The sequence below is a fragment of the Podarcis tiliguerta genome, assembly GCF_965153285.1.
Source record: "Podarcis tiliguerta genome assembly, chromosome: 18".
Lineage (NCBI taxonomy): Eukaryota > Metazoa > Chordata > Lepidosauria > Squamata > Lacertidae > Podarcis > Podarcis tiliguerta.
Genome location: NC_139551.1, coordinates 4,709,336 through 4,729,316, shown reverse-complemented (window position 1 = coordinate 4,729,316; position 19,981 = coordinate 4,709,336). Strand labels below are relative to the sequence as shown.

Genomic DNA, 19,981 nt, shown 5'->3' with positions numbered 1-19,981 from the left:
CTTAAAGAAGAGGGGGAGAAAAGCAAAAATTACAAGTGTCAATAATAATAATCATCATCATCATCATCATCATCATCAACACAACAACAGAATATCGCCACTCCCTCTCCAAGCCTCTCTTTCCCTTAGCACCCCAACTCTCTCCTCCTAGCCCCCTATCCCTGCACATCCATCCATAACTGGTGGGGTGATGGGTTTTTTTTTGGTGGGGGGTTATTTTTGGGGTGTTGCTGTGGGTGGCGGCGGGGGGGGGGTGGCGTGTGCGCGCGCCCTCGGAGCTGCCGCGTCCCGACGGCAGGTGGTGCTGGCGCTCAGCCGCAGGAGAGGAGAGGCGCCTCCGCAGCCGCCATTAAACAATAGCTGGGGGAAGGCGGAGCGGCGCGCACGGGTGTCCGTCTCCTTTTTGGCTGGGGCCAGGCCGGAGTCCGCGGGGAGGGTCGCATCCGGAGCCGAGGGAGCCGGGGAGAGCGGGAGCAAGACCCGGAGCGAGAGGAGGAGCGAGATCGGGAGCGCAGAGAGAGAGAGGGGCGCGCGTGTGCGTCTGCGCCCAACCTCGCCAAACCTCGCCAAGGACGCATCTCCGGGGCCCTGCTTTCCAGGCGCAAAAAAGCAAGGAGGCCGTGCGCCTCGCGAGCTTTTGGGGTCTTATTTTTCTCCTTTTCCGCCCCCTTCTTCTTTCCACCTCCGGAGCTGCTGCTTGCGGAGGAAGGAGCCGCCGGAGCAGCCCAGAAAAGCCAGGGGGGAAGGAAAGCGAGCGCGCGCTCTCCGGGCCTGCTTTGCGGACGCCTTTAGCGCAAGTGGGAGGAAAGGCGCTCCGCATCCGCCGCCGCCGCAGCCCTGCGCTTCGGATCGGGGCCTGACATGATGTTTCCGCAAAGCCGGCACTCGGTGAGGGGGGGGGGGGAGAGAAGCGAGGGGAGGGGAGTTGGGTGCAAAGAGGGCGGGGGGGCGCGAGGGATTGGGGTGCCCGTCCGGGAGGGGGGGAGGGAAAGGGCGGGGTGCCAGGGGGGAGGGGTTGGGTGCTGAGTAGGGGGGGGGGGTTGCGGTCCAAGGGAGGAGAGGGTTGGGGTTCTCGGAGAAGGAAGGAGGGGGTTTGGGGTGCCGGGAGAGGAGAGGAGTAGGGTGCTATGGGAAAGAAGGGGGCCACGATTGGGGTGTCGGAAAGGGGTGGGGTGCAAAGGGGGAATCGAGGGAGGAGATTAGGAGGGGTTGGGGTGCCGGGGAAGGAAATTTGGGGGGGGTAATGGGGAGTTTGAGGATTGGGGTGCCCAGAGAAGGAAGGACGGGTTTGGGGTGCTAAGGAAAGGGGGAAGGATTGGGGTGCCCACAGGGAGGATCGGGGCGCCAGGCGGAAGGGCAACTGGTTGTAAAGAGAGCAAGGAGGCAGGAAGAGGTTGGGGTGCCCAGAGGGGATATTTGGGGGAGGCGTGAGGGGTTTGGGGTGCCAGGGAGAGCAGGGGGAAGAGGGAGGGAAGGAGGAGGTTGGGGAGGGTTGGGGTGTTCAAGGGAAACTCCCCAGGCCGGATGTGAGAAAGGGGAGCGGCTGACGCCTTCCTGCACGTGTCCAGGGCTGGGGGGGGGGTGGCGACAGGGGAGAGAAAGTTTCCAGGCTGGCTTTTGGCCCAGGAAGTGGAGCAGCTGTGCGGGGGGGGGGGGTTCTTTGGGGTGCAGTTGTGGGGGTCGTGGCCCATTGGAGTGCCTTGAGAAATGAGGTTGGGGTCCACTCGAAGGAGGGGTAGAGAGTGATCAGATGAGTGGGTTGTTTTTAGTGCTGTTACACACACACACACACACACACACACACACAGACCTTAGGGTGAAGGGTTGCATAGCAAGCAAGTTAATATTATTATTATTATTGTTATTAGTATTATCGCCCTTGATTTACGCATTTCCTCAAGGCGATTTGCAACATTAGGTAATTTTTAAAAGCAGGGTTTTGTTTTGTTTCCTAACAAACAAACAAAGCTGTGAGCTTATCCCAAGACTGAATGAAGGGCGGTGAAATAGTTACATGGTGGTTATTTGTGAAGTTGTGGCTAGAGCATCAGGCTGGGACCAGGACCAGGGTTCGAATTCTCCCACTAGGCCAGGAAGCTCTGTCTCTCTCGGTGACATAGTTGGCCGGTCCCTCCTTCTCAGCGCTGTGGCTTGGGATTAAATGAGGACGGGGGAGAGAAACCCGTTTGCCGCCTCGAGCTCCTTTGAGAGGGAAAAGGGGGAGACAAATGCAATTAAAATATCCAAAATAAAAAAGGTAAAGGTACCCCTGCCCGTACGGGCCAGTCTTGACAGACTCTAGGGTTGTGCGCTCATCTCACTCAAGAGGCCGGGGGCCAGCGCTGTCCGGAGACACTTCCGGGTCACGTGGCCAGCGTGACATCACTGCTCTGGCGAGCCAGAGCCACACACGGAAACGCCGTTTACCTTCCCGCTAGTAAGCGGTCCCTATTTATCTACTTGCACCCGGGAGTGCTTTCGAACTGCTAGGTTGGCAGGTGCTGGGACCGAACAACGGGAGCTCACCCCGCCGCGGGGATTCGAACCGCCGACCTTTCGATCGGCAAGTCCTAGGCGCTGAGGCTTTTACCCACAGCGCCACCCGCGTCCCTAAAAATATCCAAAATATCTGGATCTAAATGGGCTGGGGTGGAGCCTTGAAAGGCAGCAGATCGGATCGAGATTGCAAGGCTCCACACACCCCTCATCTAAGCACAGCAGGTTTGGGTCCCCTAAACATTCTGACAAAATAAAACCGGGCTCCTCTCCTGTAGAAAGCTAGCAAGCCAGGCTGCAGTCCTCATCCTGATGAGCTAGATTTCCGGGCGAACGCTTTTTCAAAATGAAGTAAAATATGGGGAGTGTTTTCGGACACAAACTCCTGCTTTGTATGAAGACGCCCCCCCCCCCCCCCGTTACATCCAGCACCCCCCCTCCTTCCGGAAGCAGCTCCTGCAGTGACCAGCCAGCTTCCTGGGATCACAGAGTCATGTCTTTGGATAGCATAAAAAGGTAAAGGGACCCCTGACCATTAGGTCCAGTCATGACCGACTCTGGGGTTGCGGCGCTCATCTCGCTTTATTGGCCGAGGGAGCCGGCGTACAGCTTCCGGGTCATGTGGCCAGCAGGACTAAGCCGCTTCTGGTGAACCATAGCAGCGCACGGAAACGCTGTTTACCTTACCGCCGGAGAGGTACCTATTTATCTACTTGCGCTGGTGTGCTTTCGAACTGCTAGGTTGGCAGGAGCAGGGACCGAGCAACGGGAGCTCACCCCATCACGGGGATTCGAACCGCCAACCTTCCGATCGGCAAGCCCTAGGCTCTGTGGTTTAACCCGCAGCGCCAGCTGTGTAGTAGTTGCATTTATATCCCAACTTTCGTCTCTAGGTGGCATGCATGTTTCTCCTCATTTTATCCTCACAACAACCCTGTCAGGTAGCTTAGGTTGAGGGTCTGAGGTCCCCACCCGAGTGGAGATTCGAACCCTGGTTTCCCAGGGAATAGTCCGGAACGCTCGCTGCTACAACATCCTGGCTCTTGCCAGCAGTGCGTTATGCAATGCATTATATGTATAGTGTGGCCTCTTTGCTGTGGAGGAATCGCAAGATTTTTAACAGTACGTAGCATACATTCACTACTGCCGCTGTTCACAGTACTCACACTCTACCAAATCTGGAATCAGCACCTACTGGTCTGTGCCAGTGCCGTCACGCATTCCCAGCAGCACTGTATCCACCTCCCCTTGTGTGATGGCCGGGCAAGAAACCTGTCTGGGGACAGGGAGAGAATTCGGCGCCTAATTATTTCCCCCGTTTTTGTTCCTCGGGTTAAGTAAGGAAAATGGGGAGGTCCTTTCCCAAGCTTTCCTGTTACCCATCTCTGCCGTTGTCAAATGGTTAAAATAATGGTTATATTCCAGGGTTCTTCGCACTTGCCCCAGCAATTGAAGTTCACAACGTCAGATTCCTGTGACCGGATTAAGGATGAGTTTCAGCTGCTGCAAGCTCAGTATCACAGGCAAGTTTCCTTTTGACTCCCTCCGCGGAAAACACCTACCGTATTTTTCGCTCTATAAGACGCACCTAGTTTTTGGAGGAGGAAAACAAGAAAAAAAATATTCTGAATCTCAGAAGCCAGAACAGCAAGAGGGATCGCTGCGCAGTGAAAGCAGCAATCCCTCTTGCTGTTCTGGCTTCTGGGATAGCTGCGCAGCCTGCATTCGCTCCATAAGACGCATATACATTTCCCCTTACTTTTTAGGAGAGAAAAAGTGAGTCTTACAGAGCAAAAAATACGGTAGTTCTTATTAATGGTTATGTCAGTTTTTTCAAAAAATAAATAAATCACGGGAGAAATAAGGAGCCTCAGCCCCGAGGAGTAAATGTGGCCCTTGGTCCCCACGATCAGGCCCCCTGCAATTCTCCCAGGCCACGCCCCTCTTCCTAAGCCACACCCCCAACCTAGATCATGTTCTTCTACCTATTCCGCTTGCATCCCTCGATGGAGAATAGATTGAGATGTCCGTAGAGGAACCAGCCTGCGATGGTTGAAACAGATTTATTTATTTATTTTGGAATCACTTTCATTGATTTTACAAATGCAAAGTACAGATAAACAAACGAAAAGAAAAGAAAACACATATCTATATAAAGAGATTCTCCGAATCTTGGGACTACCCCCCAAAGAAAGAGTCTCATTTTAATAATAGTAATAATAATTTTTATTTATACCCCGCCCTCCCCAGCCAAGGCTGGGCTCAGAGCGGCTTACAAGCAATAATAAAAACAAGATGAATGAATACAACTTAAAAACAAAATTAAAATACAACGTTAAAATATTGAAACATTAAAATATTAAAATGCAGCCTCATTGCAGGAGGAGAAAGGAAAAAGAAAGAGGGGGAGGGAATCAAATTGGCTCCAAGCCAAAGGCCAGGTGGAACAACTCTGTCTTACAGGCCCTGCGGAAAGAAATCAGATCCTGCGGGGCCCTCATGAGACAGAGCGTTCCACCAGGTTGGAACCATCACTGAAAAGGCCCTGGCTCTGGTTGAAGCTAGTCTAACTTCCTTAGGGCCCGGGACCACTAGGGTGTTGCTATTTATGGACCTTGAGGCTCTCTGTGGGGCATACCAGGAGAGGCAGGAGCAGGGACCGAGCAATGGGAACTCACCCTGTCGTGGGGATTCGAACCGCCGACCTTCTGATCGGCAAGTCCTGGGGTCTGTGGTTTAACCCACAGCGCCACCCGCGTCCCTTTTTCAATGATGTTTAGGGAAGCTTTTAATGTTTAATAGGTTATTGTATTTTAGTGTTTTGTTGGAAGCCGCCCAGAGTGGCTGGGGAAACCCAGCCAGATGGGTGAGATATAAATAATAAATTATTATTATTATTATTATTATCATCATCATCATCATCTCTCTTTCTCTCCCCCTCTCGTTCCTCCATTGCGCTCATTTGCCCCCCCCCAACCCAACCGGCAGCCTGAAGTTGGAATGCGATAAGCTTGCCAGCGAGAAGTCTGAGATGCAGCGCCACTACGTGATGGTAGGTTTCGCACTCGCGGCCGGACGCTCGCTGGGGCGGGAGATGGCAATGCCGCAAGGGGGATTGCGGGGACGGACACAAGATCAAGGCCCTGCTGGGGCGACACCGTTTTCAAACTAGCCGAGGTTGAAGAGCCTTTAACTCCTTGCCTTGGAAAGCTCAGACAATACAGGTCGCATACATAGCTGTCAACTGTCCCTTATTTGGCGGGAAATTCCCTTATCCCAGCGCCATGTCCCGCTGCTGTCCCTTATTGATGATGTCCCTTAAATTTCCCGGGTTTCAAAGGAAGCAGCTCCTCTCCCTCCCTCCCTGCCGGCCAGGGAGGAGGGAGGCTCCAACTGTGTTGCTTGGCTGCGTTGCTCACCCAATAAGGAGTCTAAGAACGACTGGGGGGTGGAGCTTGCCTGCCTTGTGCCAATCAAATCTGCCGTGTTGCCTGGGGACTCGCCTTTGCTCAGCGCTTCCCAGCGGAGAGGTGACGGTGGTTTCCCTCGCTGCATCCCCTTTGCCGGGTTGCTGCGCTGTGGGAACCACCGCTTGAGGCTTCGTTTGGCTGCTGGCTGGACTTTCTGCCTTTGGCTCGGAGGGGCTCAGAAGTTGAACACGCCTGTGTTCTGAAAATCCCTTATTTTGGCTGCTGGTCCCTTATTTTCGAGGCTGCTGGTCCCTTGCTTTCAAATCTGTAAGTTGACAGCTATGGTCCCATTGTATTGTCAAAGTTGGCTTCAGATGGAACCAGCTCCCCCCACAGCGATGCCTTTTGGGGTCGGGTGTGGGGCTTCTGCAGTGCCAAGCAGGAGCCATGTACCACGGCTGACAACACTTTGGAGGTCCCAGGTCGCAAGGTGGTTAGATTGGTCTCAACTAGGGCCAGGGCCTTTTCGGCGCTGGCCCCGACTTGGTGGAATGCTCTGTCACAAAAGACCAGGGCCCTGCGGGATTTGACATCTTTCTGCAGGGCCTGCAAGACAGAACTGTTCCACCTGGCCTTTGGTTTGGACTCAGTCTGACCCTTATGGTTTTGATCTATGGGCTACTATTAAAATGACGCTGCATTTTAAATCATATTTTAACCTGTATTTTAAATTGGAGGTTTTTTAAAATAATGTTTTATTGTAATTTGACTGGTGTTAAGTAAAGGGACCCCTGACCATTAGGTCCAGTCGTGGCCGACTCTGGGGTTGCGGCGCTCATCTTGCTTTATTGGCCGAGGGAGCCGGCGTCCAGCTTCCGGGTCATGTGGCCAGCAGGACTAAGCCGCTTCTGGCGAACCAGAGCAGTGCACGGAAACGCCGTCTACCTTCCCGCCGGAGCGCTACCTATTTATCTACTTGCACTGGTGTGCTTTCGAACTGCTAGGTGGGCAGGAGCAGGGACCGAGCAACGGGAGCTCACCCAGTCATTGCGGGGATTTGAACTGCTGACCTTCTGATCAGCAAGCCCTAGGCTCTGTGGTTTAACCCACAGCGCCACCCGCGTCCCTTGACTGGTGTTAGCTGTCCTGAATAAGTTCCGAAATCAATTTAGAGGAAATCCATCTAATAAGCATTAGATGATCACCAGGGCTAGCTGGCTAAATTAGTCCTATTTGGGCCAGCGAGGAGACCAGGGGAGAATTAGCTGTGGGATCCCAGAGCGTGTAATCTTAATAAAAAGGGGAGGGGGGGAAGTAAGGGGAATAAAAGATCAGGCTGAATTCAAATTAAAGGCCAGGCAGAATAGCTCTGTCTTAAGGAGCTTAAATCCTGCAGGGCCCTGGTCTCATGGGACAGAGCATTCCACCAGATCGGAGCCATCACTGAGAAGGCCCTGGCCCTGGTGGAGGATAGTCTGACTTCCTTAGGGCCCGGGACCTCTAAACAATCAGAATCCATTAGACTTGTTAATCTCTGGGTTGCGGGTTCGAGACCACATTGGGCCAAAGATTCCTGCCTCGCAAAGGGGTTGGGCTGGATGACCTCCTGGGGTACCTTCCAATTCTACGATTCTGGGGTCCCATGACAACATTTCCGGTCAGGCAAAGCACTTGGGGCGCGAAGCAGAGTTCCTGGAACTGTGATTCCCCTTTTCCTAAGGCGGGGATTCCGTCTCGATATGAGCAGAGTATTAAAAGGATGGATTATATTAGTTTTGAATTTGAAAAATACCCAAAATGCAGAGAGAATGAAGTTGAATACAGTGGTACCTCGGGTTAAGTACTTAATCCGTTCCGAAGGTCTGTTCTTAACCTGAAACTGTTCTTAACCTGAAGCACCACGTTAGCTAATTGGGCCTCCCGATGCTGCTGCACCGCTGGGGCACGATTTTTGTTCTCATCCTGAAGCAAAGTTCTTAACCTGAAGCACTATTTCTGGGTTAGCAGAGTCTGTAACCTGAAGCGTATGTAACCCGAGGTACCACTGTATCTCTAGACATCTGGAACATGGGAAGTCCCAAGAAATTTTTTATAATTTGAATATATAATTGGTGTATTGTTATTATTGTAATTTGGATCGATTTGATTTGTCGTTTGTTGGAAGGTTGTTACTGAAAATGAATAAATTCCATAACAACAACAAAAAGTACTTTTTGGAAAGGTTAAAGGGTGTCGTCATCCGCCAACCAAAAAAAAAGGACAAATTGGCTATCTAATAACAACAACAACAATAATAATAATAATAATAATAATAATAATAATAATAATAATAATAATTTATTCATATCCCGCCCTCCCCAGCCAAAGCTGGGCTCAGAGCGGCTAACAATAAAAGTAACACAGTTTACATAAAATAACAATCAAGGTAAGGAGGGTCAAATTTGGCAGGTAAGAGAAATCTAAGCAGATTCTAAGAATTTCTAGCCTTAAGGACTAGAAACTTAAAGAGCAAACGGGGCAATGTTTGCGGATGAATTTTCGCTCAGCGCCCCGAATTGGTGCTTTGGTTTGCGAAACGGTTATTGAAATAATAATAATTTATTATTTATACCCCGCCCATCTGGCTCAGTTTCCCCAGCCGCTCTGGGCGGCTCCCAATCGAGTGTTAAAAACAATACAGCGTTAAATATTAAAAACTTCCCTGAACAGGGCTGCCTTCAGATGTCTTTTAAAGATAAGATAGCTGCTTATTTCCTTGACATCTGATGGGAGGGCGTTCCACAGGGCGGGCGCCACCACCGAGAAGGCCCTCTGCCTGGTTCCCTGTAACCTCGCTTCTCGCAAGGAGGGAACTGCTAGAAGGTTCTCGGTGCTGGACCTCAGTGTCCGGGCTGGACGATGGGGGTGGAGACGCTCCTTCAGGTATACAGGACCAAGGCCGTTTAGGGCTTTCAATTAGCGTGATTTAGGCTGAGCGGCTGGGGAATATTCCGGGCTAGTTTGGGCCCAGCAGGCTTAAGGTCCCTGTCTCTCTGTGTGTGTTGGTGATTCCAGTTCGATGGCTTTTTGTTTCCCTCCGCTAGGGTGTCATAATTGCGGCTGCAAAGATTTCCAGAGCTCCAGCGGCGCTTCCCCTGGAACGGCGAGATAACAGGGAGATCAATTATCTCCCAGGAAACTATCAGCTATAGAAAGGGGGTGGAGGGGGAGAGAACGAAGGAAAGAATAGGGGAAAAAGCGAAACCACCATCTGATTCCACGTGCGGCAGGATTCTATGCAGAGGTTGCATAGAAGCCGCAAAAAAAGGAATCTGCGTTTTTGCCTTTTTGAAAAACCTCCTAGTCCACATGAAGGTGGGATTGGATCCGTTTGGGATTTTTTCCCCCCATTCGCCTCCTTTAAGAGGACGGCTGCCCTCGCAATGTGGTCTTTAAAAGCTTGACCAGCAAATCTGGATGCCCTCTATGTGCCCCCCCCAAAAAAAACTATTTCAGAGCATCCCCTGGAGTAAATTTGTGGTGGTAATGAGGGGTGGCAAGAGAGATGTACAAGCCATGTCATAGAACCACAAAGAAGTTAAAAGCTGTCCAATATAAGATGGATCGGAACGCGGGTGGCGCTGTGGGTTAAACCACAGAGCCTAGGACTTGCCGATCAGAAAGTCGGCGGTTTGAATCCCCGCGATGGGGTGAGCTCCCGTTGCTCGGTCCCTGCTCCTGCCAACCTAGCAGTTCGAAAGCACGTCAAAGTGCAAGTAGATAAATAGGTACCACTCTGGCAGGAAGGTAAACGGCGTTTCCGTGCGCTGCTCTGGTTCGCCAGAAGCGGCTTAGTCCTGCTGGCCACATGACCCGGAAGCTGTACGCCGGCTCCCTCGGCCAATAAAGCGAGATGAGTGCCGCAACCCCAGAGTCGGCCACGACTGGACCTAACGGCCGAATGAATTTATCGTTCGCTGCTGCTATGATTTGCTACCGTTAGCCTAGTTAAAAACCAAACAAAGACACCCAGAGGTCTGCCGTGTGGTTATCTAGATTACAGTGGTACCTTGGATTAAGAACTTAATTCGTTCCAGAGGTCCGTTCTTAACCTGAAACTGTTCTTAACCTGAAGCAGCACTTTAGCTAATGGGGTCTCCCGCTGCCGCCAGAGCACGATTACTGTTCTCATCCTGAAGCAAAGTTCTTAACCTGAAGCACTATTTCTGGGTTAGCGGAACCTGTAACCTGAAGCGTATGTAACCCGAGGTACCACTGTATATACGGGATGAGCCTTGAGTCTTGATCCGTGCAAACTCATCCTCACGGACGTCTCATTGCAGTAGCAAAGTAGAGCTTCCAGGTACAGGGTTAGTGTATCTGAAATTGCTGAAGGAGTAGAAGAAGGCTAAGGCGATTCTTACCCTATTTCGCTGTTGTTGTTTTCCTTCCTCAAATCCTAACTCTTCCTCTCCATCTCCTCTGCCCCTTCCAGTACTACGAGATGTCCTATGGGCTCAATATTGAAATGCACAAACAGGTAAGGCGCAGCTTTCTAGTCCTCATGGCGGTTTACCCTTAACTCAGCCTGTCCCCAGACCGCAGTGTCCCTTAGCCAGCCCCTTTGTTGTCTCCCTGTAGGGAAGAATGGAGCAAGTCCGTTTTTTACTTAGGAGCCTGCCCAGGTTTGCATTGAGCTGTGGTTTCTTTTTTAAAAAATAAAAATTAGCATTTTTAATGGAAGAAAGTGAGGAGGAATTAAAGAACCTTTTAATAAGGGTGAAATAGGAGAGCGCAAAATATGGTCTGAAGCTCAAAAAAACAAATTTCATGGCCACTGGTCCCATCACCTCCCGGCAAATAGAAGGGGAAGAAATGGAGGCAGTGAGAGATTTTACTTTCTTGGGAGAAAAGCAATGACAAACCTAGACAGCATCTTCAAAAGCAGAGACATCACCTTGCCAACAAAGCTCCGTATAGTTAAAGCTATGGTTTTCCCAGTAGTGATGTATGGAAGTGAAAGCTGGACCGTAAAGAAGGCTGGTCACTGAAGAATGGATGCTTTTGAATTCTGGTGCTGGAGGAGACTCTTGAGAGTCCCATGGACTGCAAGAAGATCAAACCTCTCCATTCTGAAGGAAATCAGCCCTGAGTGCTCACTGGAAGGACAGATCGTGAAGCTGAGGCTCCAAGACTTTGGCCACCTCAGGAGAAAAGAAGACTCCCTGGAAAAGACCCTGATGTTGGGAAAGATGGAGGGCACAAGGAGAAGGGGACGAAAGAGGATGAGATGGTGGGATGGTGTTCTCGAAGCTACCAGCATGAGTTTGACCAAACTGCGGGAGGCGGTGGAAGACAGGAGTGCCTGGCGTGCTCTGGTCCAGGGGGTCATGAAGAGGCGGACACAACAAAATGACTAAACAACAACAAATGCTCTCTCTCCCCCAGAAACAAATGCATATTTGTATGCATTTTGTCCTTAAAATACTCATTTTTGCATACCCTTTCCCTCCTAAAATGCACAGTTTGGGCACGCTTTTCTCTTAAAATATATTGGGGTTTTTGTATCAGTGGTGAAAGCGTTCAGTTTTCCAAAAAAAAGATTAAGCGGTCTTCCTTCCCTGACTTAACGACGCTCGTTAGTTTCACCGTATATACCACATCCCATATTTTTGATATAAAATCCTCTGTAACGTCAAACGTTTACGATGACCCTGCAAGATAAGCCAGTGTCTACAATCCCTGTGTTCCAGGGCTAAGGCTTGTGAATCCATAGGTGAGGTGAGATTAAGTCACAAAAGTGGCTAATGTACATTACCCCCCCAACTGGTGTCTTCCAGATGTTTTGGGCTTCACCTCACATCAGCCCTGGCCTGCACCACTGCCACCATGGTGTTTGAAAGACTTGAGTTGGCATCTTTTCAATTGACGTTCCTTCTGTCTTCGTGTTGAACCTTTCTGTCTTCGTGTTGAACCTTTCTGTCTTCACGTTGACTCTTTCTGTCTTCCATTTCAGGCTGAAATTGTCAAGAGGTTAAACGGGATCTGTGCTCAAGTGTTGCCCTATCTTTCCCAAGAGGTAACTCTTCTCCCTTCTTCTTTGTTGCAAATGGGGGTTGCAAGGGAGAAATAGGGTTGGATTTCATCACTGAAAAAACCAAAATGTTCCCCACCACTTTCTAGAGCACCTTCGTCTTTCCTAAGGAGGACAGACTTCACTCAGATTGCTTTTGGGCTTGGTGACTTGGCACACTTTGGATGACAACATTGGGAGTGTGACAGGGCCTAGTGTGACAGGGTATCAACCCCATTCCTTCTCTAACAACCTGAAAGCTTCCTGTCCTTCACCCCATACCTGACACACTGAATAACAGTGTGTCGGCCACCAGTGCTCCTGGGATATTGAGTTTCCCAGGGCACCTGAGAACTCAGCAGGGAAAACAAGGTGCCCTGGGAACTCTACCTCCCAGGGCTCCTTGCATGCTCGCAACCGCACCCCAGGCCTTCCTCTCCAAAGTGCACTATAGGATGGTTAGATTTCGGGGTGCCTGATATTTGGGCGCCATGGGAAACCGCACACCCCAGGGCTCCTTGCTGATGTTCAGCGGCTCAGTCAACTTCTGAACGTCTTGGGAAGACCCGACGTTCTGCTTGTAACACGGCTGGGTGTGTAGGAGCTCAAGAAATCCCAGGCAAATCTCATCCTCGCTCCAGCATTTATTTTGGCTCGACCGCTCCCCTCTTTGAAACTGTTCCGTCCGTTGATCTCCCCGCTTCCCTTGCTGCCCCCTCGTTCCCGGACCTCCTTGCTGCCCCACCAGTGGAATATGTCTGTGGTTTTGTTGTTATTTGCTTTTTGTTTCTCCAGCATCAACAACAGGTTCTCGGAGCCATTGAACGAGCCAAGCAAGTGACGGCGCCGGAACTCAACTCTATCATCCGGGTCCGTGGCGTTCCGTACGGGAACTGGGCGGTGGGTAGGAGGGAAGAGCATTGGCATTCCTTCCCCTGAGAGGGAGGAGAGCATAGTGGTTAGCGTTGGGCTGGGACTGGGGAGAGCCTACTTCGAAAACTAAAAGGGGGGAGGAATCCTGCACGTTTGCAGCTTGCTAAGAATGTGCAAATAAATCACTATTGCTTGTTATTATTGGTACTTTTTTTCTTGGGGGATGCATACCCCGAAACATTTTGTGAATCTTTGTGCTGTTGCCTGTTTACTCTATTTATTGCTCCCGATTTGAACTATAAAACGGTGGTTTTCTCGAGTCAAAATGAGAGTACCCCGAAACATTTTTTTCCAGAAAAAAAAGCACTGGTGGTTATTATTAATACCGTGGTACCTCGGTTGTTGAACAGGTCGGCTCCTGAACACCGCAAACCCGGAAGTGAGTGTTCCGGTTTGCGGACGTTTTTCGGAAGCCGAACGTCCAGCGTGGCTTCCGATTGGGTGCAGGAAGCTCCTGCAGCCAATCAGAAGCCGCGTGTTGGTTTTCGAATGTTTCCGGGAGTCGAATGGACTCCCAGAACGGATTAAGTTTGACAACCAAGGTACCACTGTACCTGGATTCCTGTGTTGTAAACTCCAACCTGGAGGGGATATGGGTCAACCTCTGCTACTCTTACACCCACAAAGGTTTACTTGTTTAAAGCAAACTTTGCCTCGCAGGGGTTTTGGAGTACAGCTCCCATCAGCCCCAAGTTTCATACTGGCTGGGGTGGCCGAGAGTTGTAATCTGAAGCCCTAAATAGTATCTGTCGCCTTCTGAATGAGTCGCTGCTCTGGGTTGGCTCTTCGTTGTCTATGGTCCTCACTTTCCTGGGGAGCAAGGGACGCGGGGAGCTGTCCCTGAAGGAGCTGTCCCAACGACTCTGTCACGCTTGGGGCCAAACTCTGAAAAGAGCCCGAATTCAGGGACTCGTGCAGGGAGACGACAGGCACCCTTGAGGGGGGTCGCCCTGCCGCGCCTCTCACTTGCTCTCGCCGCACCTAATGTGCCGCACGTATCCACTCCTTTAGCGGAGGCAAGGCAAGGCAGCACAGTGACTCGTTCAGAAGAGCTCAACGGGCACCCTCTTGTGAATTGAGCTGTTTTGAGCTATGCGTTACTTGTCATGTTGCTATCCTGGCTTCTGGGTCGTGGGGCACGGCTCCCAGCCATTTTATCCTCGCGGCAACCCTGTAGGTCAGCGTTAAGAGGGCTCGCTGTCGCTTCCAGCGGTTGTTGAACTCTCTTCCGCCTCAGCAAGCATGCTCAGTGGTTAAGCTTGATGGGATTTGTGGGGAGCTACTGGGACGCGGGTGGCGCTGTGGGTAAAAGCCTCAGCGCCTAGGACTTGCCAATCGCATGGTCGGCGGTTCGAATCCCCGCGGCGGGGTGCGCTCCCGTCGTTCGGTCCCAGCGCCTGCCAACCTAGCAGTTCGAAAGCACCCCCGGGTGCAAGTAGATAAATAGGGACCGCTTACCAGCGGGAAGGTAAACGGCGTTCCGTGTGCTGCGCTGGCTCGCCAGATGCAGCTTGTCACGCTGGCCACGTGACCCGGAAGTGTCTGCGGACAGCGCTGGCTTCCGGCCTCTTGAGTGAGATGAGCGCACAACCCTAGAGTCTGTCAAGACTGGCCCATACGGGCAGGGGTACCTTTACCTTTACTGGGAAGCCCACCCCTGTTGGTTAGGCCGAGAGACATAACAAGCGACCCAGTGTAAACGCAGCACGGACTGGGGATCTGACACCACTTTCATTGCTTTCTTGTGGCATTCTTGCGGCCCATGACAACATCAGCAAGGAGCCCTGGGATGCTCTGTTTCCCGTGGCCCCTAAATTTCAGGTTTGTTAGTACACTCCTGTCGTTTCCCCCCCCCCCCTTCCTTTCCCATCTTCCTTAAATACCCACCTTGGCTCCTCTGCGAGTTGCCATCGAAGACGTCCTCTCCAGACCGGCTACCCAAAAGGGGAAGAACTGTTTTGTCTGCCCCACCCAATAATGGCATTAGCAAAAACCAGTAAGACTTGATTTAAATCTTCTTTTTTACAGAAAGACTCATTCTTGTTGGCACATTATCTTAAAATTTACAACCAGATGAAGGTTTCATATTTTGAAATTATAAACTTTTCAGAGTAGTTTTTAATCAAAAATGACTGATTTGGTTATACCAGTGACGGCCAACTCTCCCAGAAATAAAAACTGGCAGTGATCTACTGCTTTTTTGCAGGGGGGGTGATTTCAGGTCAAAGTTGTGGAGCTTTTGTTGAAAGTTACCGTATTTTTCACTCTATAAGATGCACCAGACCACAAGACGCACCTAGTTTTTGGAGGAGGAAAACAAGGAAAAAAATATTCTGAATCTCAGAAGCCAGAACAGCAAGAGGATTCGCTGCGCAGTGAAAGCAGGAATCCCTCTTGCTGTTCTGGCTTCTGGGATAGCTGCGCAGCCTGCATTCGCTCCATAAGACGCACACACATTTCCCCTTACTTTTTAGGAGGGAAAAAGGAAGTCTTATAGAGCAAAAAATACGGTATTTCACATGCTGCTGAGGAAAACGCCAAGGTCCAAACTGGATAGGGTTTAGATTTTTTTTTTTAATCCGAAAAATGGCCTAGGATAACAAAGTCTCTCCCTTCTGGAGTGGGGGATATGGGGCCACCGGGCACTTGGCTCTTCAGGGAAATTGCATCTTGGGTATTTTGGGGGGTGGTACCACCCCCCCTCCTGTGTTTCTAAAAGTGGCTCCTGTGAACACAAGCTCTTGGGGACCACAAGACCTTCTTAAAAGAGATGTTTCACCTTTTCCCCGTAGACCAAAGATACTTTAAGGTGTAGGACCTGCAACAAAGTGTTGCAGTGTAGTTTGCCGCTGTTCGGGATTCTGGCCCAAGATTATCCAACCTGTTAACTCCCCCTCCCTCCCCCCCATGTTTTCCCTTCTCCACCCCCCATCAGTTAATGAACATGCCACGACTACCATGCACGGCCAGTCCTCGTTTCAATGTCTGGTTGGGGTGCCCTGCCATTAACTCAGACGTTTTGGGCAAGCTTCGGGTTTTCTTCCCACTCTGCCGACAGCTCCCTCTTGGTGGTGGGTCAAAACTTTGCCGTCCCCGATGCCTCACCCAAACCAGGAATGGGGGCTCCGGCTGTTGTACTACAATTCCCATCACCTGCAACTGGTGCTTGTGGACTTTGTAGTCCGGCAAAATTTGAAAGGCCGCAGGTTCCGCATCCCAGAGCTTTTTTAAAAAACCGAAGCATTCTCCCACTGCTGTAGAAATACTCTGTTTTGCCCGCATGCGAACAGAACTGATAATGTGATTTTTTTTGCAGAGGTGGTTTGCAGTCGGCTCTCCCTTTGCAAGCCCCACTCACCCATCCCTTTGTCCCCTCCCCTCTTCCTTTGCTTTCTCGTTTCCCTACAGCAGCAGCTCCAAGCTCACCAGCTCTCCCAGCTCCAAGCGCTTGCCTTGCCGTTGACCCCGCTGCCCGTGGGGCTTCAGCCTCCGTCGCTCCCGGCCGTCAGCGCCAGCACTGGCCTGCTGTCGCTGTCCGCCCTCGGCTCGCAAGCCCACCTCTCCAAGGAAGACAAGAACGGCCACGACGGGGACGCCCACCAGGATGACGACGGGGAGAAGTCGGATTAGACCCGGTTTGGGTGGGGGGAATCCGGGGGGGGCGGTGGCACAAAAGGGGAAAGCTGCGATAAAAGTTGCGGTATCCACTCTGGCTAGCGCTCGGTGGACCCGTTGGTGTTGTTTGGCAGGGGGTGGGGCGGGGGGAGGAGTTTAGCCTGCCCCGCCCACCTCTGCAGCAATAACGTTTTTGGGTCCCCCCCCCCCTTTTGGAATTCCAGCCCCCCGTTGCCGGAACAATTTTACCCAGAGGCACAATCCTGATCACTGCAATGAATTGCAGGTGGACACCACCCTGATTAATTTTGAGTTTCTGCACGGGAACGCTTGCATCGAAACGCTAGCTTCCCTCGACAAAATTGCCACCACCAGCTGCCAGCGGCTTGCCGGGAACTCTGTATATGCTCCAGGGCCACCCATAACCACTTGCTGTTTTTCGCCTAGCGTGGCAGAAGTCCAAACAGTGGTTTTGTGGGGCAATGAGTGACCTGGCTTTGGGCAGAACGGAGGGGGAGATTGTCCCGAGCTGCTGTATGAGAGAGGCTGCTTTTTTGAGTTTTACAAAATGGAGAACAACCAGCCCTGGCAGATAGCAGGGGGGAAATCAGGCCGTAGGGGGTGGCTAAATGCTTTGCAGTAGATCGGGGAAAGTTTCCGAGTCCTGGTTGTCCAACAATGAAAAGGACCCCCCAAAAAAATTTTCCCTCTTCACATCTAGTTATTTTGAGACTTCTTGGAAGTTTTAAAAATCCACCCCTGTTTTAGGTGACTGATGGTGCAATCCTAACTGGGTCTACTCGGAAGCAAATCATATTCAGTAGGGCTTGCTTCCAAGTAAGGGGTTAGGATTGCAACTTGACAAATTAAATAAACAACAAGTCCAGGGGGTCACCAGTGCAGTACTCACGGGCGCCAGTGTGTCCCATCACGAGCGCCCGCGAAAGGTCTCCGTAAATAACACCCTCAAAAATTCGTAGTGTGCGAAAAACTGCTCTTCCTGCCCAGTTTGTGCTTCTACGGGTTCAGCTCAGTGGGCAGCCAATTTGTGCTATGCTGCACTCCTTGCCGCGGCCATTTCGGGACTGGTGCAAAATCCATGAGCGCCCTGTGGCTTGAAACGGTTTGCGAGCCCTGCGTTAAGTGGCGCGGTTCAAATCCCCACGACGGGGTGAGCTCCCGTTGCTCTGTCCCAGCTCCTGCCAACCTAACAGTTCAAAACCACACCAGTGCAAGTAGATAAATAGGTACCGCTCTGGCGGGAAGGTAAACGGTGTTTCCGTGTGCTTGGTTTCCGTCATGCGCCAGAAGCGGTTTAGTCCTGACCCGGAAAGCTGTCTGCGGACAAAAGCCGGCTCCCTCAGCCTGAAAGCGAGATGAGCGCCGCAACCCCATAGTCGCCTTTGACTGGACTTAACCGTCCAGGGGTCCTTTACCTTTACCTAAGCGTTAGGAAATCTGGCCTGTTGGGTGTGGCTTGTGGGGTGGAGATGATCGTTGGCACTGTTCCCTGAGTTGCGTAAGGCTATGGTCTCTAAGCCTCTCTTCTGCTGCAGCCCTCAAGGTTTTAGTAAGAAAGCAAGCAGAAAAATTTGCTCCTGAACACCAACATTTGTGATGTTTTCCGAACCACCAAACCAGTAGAGGAGGTGGCTTGCGGAACAGAGAACCGTGCTTTTATGTTCCTCCAGACCTTGAGCGTGCATCGCTTCTGGTTAACCTGGGAAGGACGTACCTTCAGGGGCTGGTGGCAGCCCCCGAGACGTCTTTGTTCGGCCCCCCGGAAGCCTCCGCAACCCACGATCCTTTGCTGGCCCCGTTCCGCACAATTCCCGAGTCCTTTGGCCTTGCTGGAAGGTGCCCTTTGCTAACATGTCCCGCTCGCCTCGATGGAGAGGGTGGGTGTCAAAACTCGCCCGTTTGCCCCGCCCAGTTCCGCCTCTGGCCCCGCCCACCAGCAGGTTGCAGTCCCGCCCCCAGAAGGGAACCTGTCCATCAAGCTGCCGGCAAAAAACCCCCGGCATTTCCCGAACGCCGCCCCTGTTGTGCGTGGCACTACGCACGTGCCAACAAGCACCTAGGAAGTTTTTTGCCCGCCCTCTCGTTCCTTCGCGCGCTCGCCCATAACCTGTCGAGAACCTCCATTATCCACGCAGCGACTCCCCATTGCTTAACCTCCCCCGCTGTTCCTGCGCATAGCGGTTCCCACAAACGATTTTTCTTTCTTTCTCTCAATGCACAGATTCTTCAGATTCCCTTCCCCGCCGGTGCAGTTTTAGATAAATGAGCACCTTTTTTGTCCTTTTTAATTTTTATTTTTGCATGTGTCTCGTTTTTAAGGTAGCACAGAATCGGAGTTTTTTTATATATATCTATATCTATAAATATATAAATATATTCATCCCATATTCCTCCTTCCGGGTGACTTTTGACGTGGTGTCGGTTCTCCCCCCCCCCCCCCAAAAGAAAAAAACACACACCCTTCCTTATCTGTGAGCCACATTCTTGCAAATTTAGGTTCTTCCCAGTATCCCAGCGGCTAATGTCCTTTTCATTATTTCTTCCTCACCCCCCTGAAAGGGGAGAAGGGTGGTAAGGGGAGAAAAATACGACAATTCTCAACCCCCCTCCCCCCACTTTTTAATGTTTTTGTTTTGAACTCTCCCTGTTGTCGTTTTTTTTTTAAAGGATACTGCAACTTTTTCTTCTCTTTCTGTAAGCTAGCTTGACTCTTTATCCCCAACCCCATTTAACGAAAGAAATTTTAAGACAAAAAAAAAAGAGATTTTCGTGTTTGTATATATTCCTTTAGAGGAAGAGAGGAGGAAAAAAAGGAAGGAAGGAAGAAAAGAAAAGAAAAAAGAAACCTTTGTTTGCTTCATGTGTTTATTAATCACTTGACCTATATATTAAGAGGAACTGAGAGAAATTAATTCTGTATTAAGGGTGTCTTAGCTGTGCCTTTTTAAATAAAAGAAATCAGATGGTTGGTTAAAACTGCAGCTGTTTTTCTTGTGTTGACTGTTCATTGCCACCAGGGGGAGCCAAAACCTCACCATGGGATCTGCTAGAGCTCCCCCTAGTGGGCCGGTGGTGGTAGTGCAGCTTCTGCCTGATTGGCTGCCGGGCGCCAGAAATGAGTCAATGGGTGTCCTCCTGGCTGTCAGATGACAGAAATGAGCCAGTGGGTGTTCTCTTGGTCATAGAATCATAGAATCAGAGTTGGAAGAGACCACAAGGGCCATCAAGTCCAACCCCCTGCCAAGCAGGAAACACCATCAGAGCACTCCTGACATATGGTTGTCAAGCCTCTGCTTAAAGACCTCCAAAGAAGGAGACTCCACCACACTCCTTGGCAGAAAATTCCACTGTCAAACAGCTCTTACTGTCAGGAAGTTCTTCCTAATGTTGAGGTGGAATCTTCTTTCTTGTAGTTTGGATCCATTGCTCCGTGTCCGCTTCTCTGGAGCAGCAG

At 51.0% G+C, this 19,981-nt stretch overlaps 1 protein-coding gene across 6 annotated transcripts; it reads left to right on the top strand.

Moving 5' to 3' along the window:
* Nucleotides 1-209: 209 nt before the first annotated feature.
* TLE5 (TLE family member 5, transcriptional modulator) lies at nt 210-19,503 on the top strand. 6 transcript variants are annotated; one of them, XM_083421963.1, is made up of 7 exons: nt 210-888; nt 3,922-4,019; nt 5,485-5,548; nt 10,381-10,425; nt 11,902-11,964; nt 12,754-12,828; nt 16,300-19,503. In XM_083421963.1, the coding sequence occupies exons 1-7, from the start codon at nt 862-864 to the stop codon at nt 16,519-16,521; spliced, it is 594 nt and encodes a 197-aa protein (XP_083278089.1). In that variant the 5' UTR covers nt 210-861; the 3' UTR covers nt 16,522-19,503. The 6 variants fall into 6 exon arrangements, with proteins under 6 accessions (XP_083278089.1, XP_083278092.1, XP_083278091.1 ...); XM_083421962.1 differs by having other exon boundaries at nt 298-888; nt 12,754-12,858; nt 16,303-19,503; XM_083421961.1 differs by having other exon boundaries at nt 298-888; nt 12,754-12,858.
* The last annotated feature ends 478 nt before the right edge of the window (nt 19,504-19,981 follow it).

Bases quoted from the DNA above. Each gene is read 5' to 3' on its own strand.
- TLE5 (XM_083421961.1), top strand. From the start codon at position 862: ATGATGTTTCCGCAAAGCCGGCACTCG. The intron at 4,020-5,484 runs GCAAGTTTCCTT...CCCAACCGGCAG, and splicing joins CTGCAAGCTCAGTATCACAG to CCTGAAGTTGGAATGCGATA. The intron at 12,859-16,299 runs GTGGGTAGGAGG...GTTTCCCTACAG, and splicing joins TTCCGTACGGGAACTGGGCG to CAGCAGCTCCAAGCTCACCA.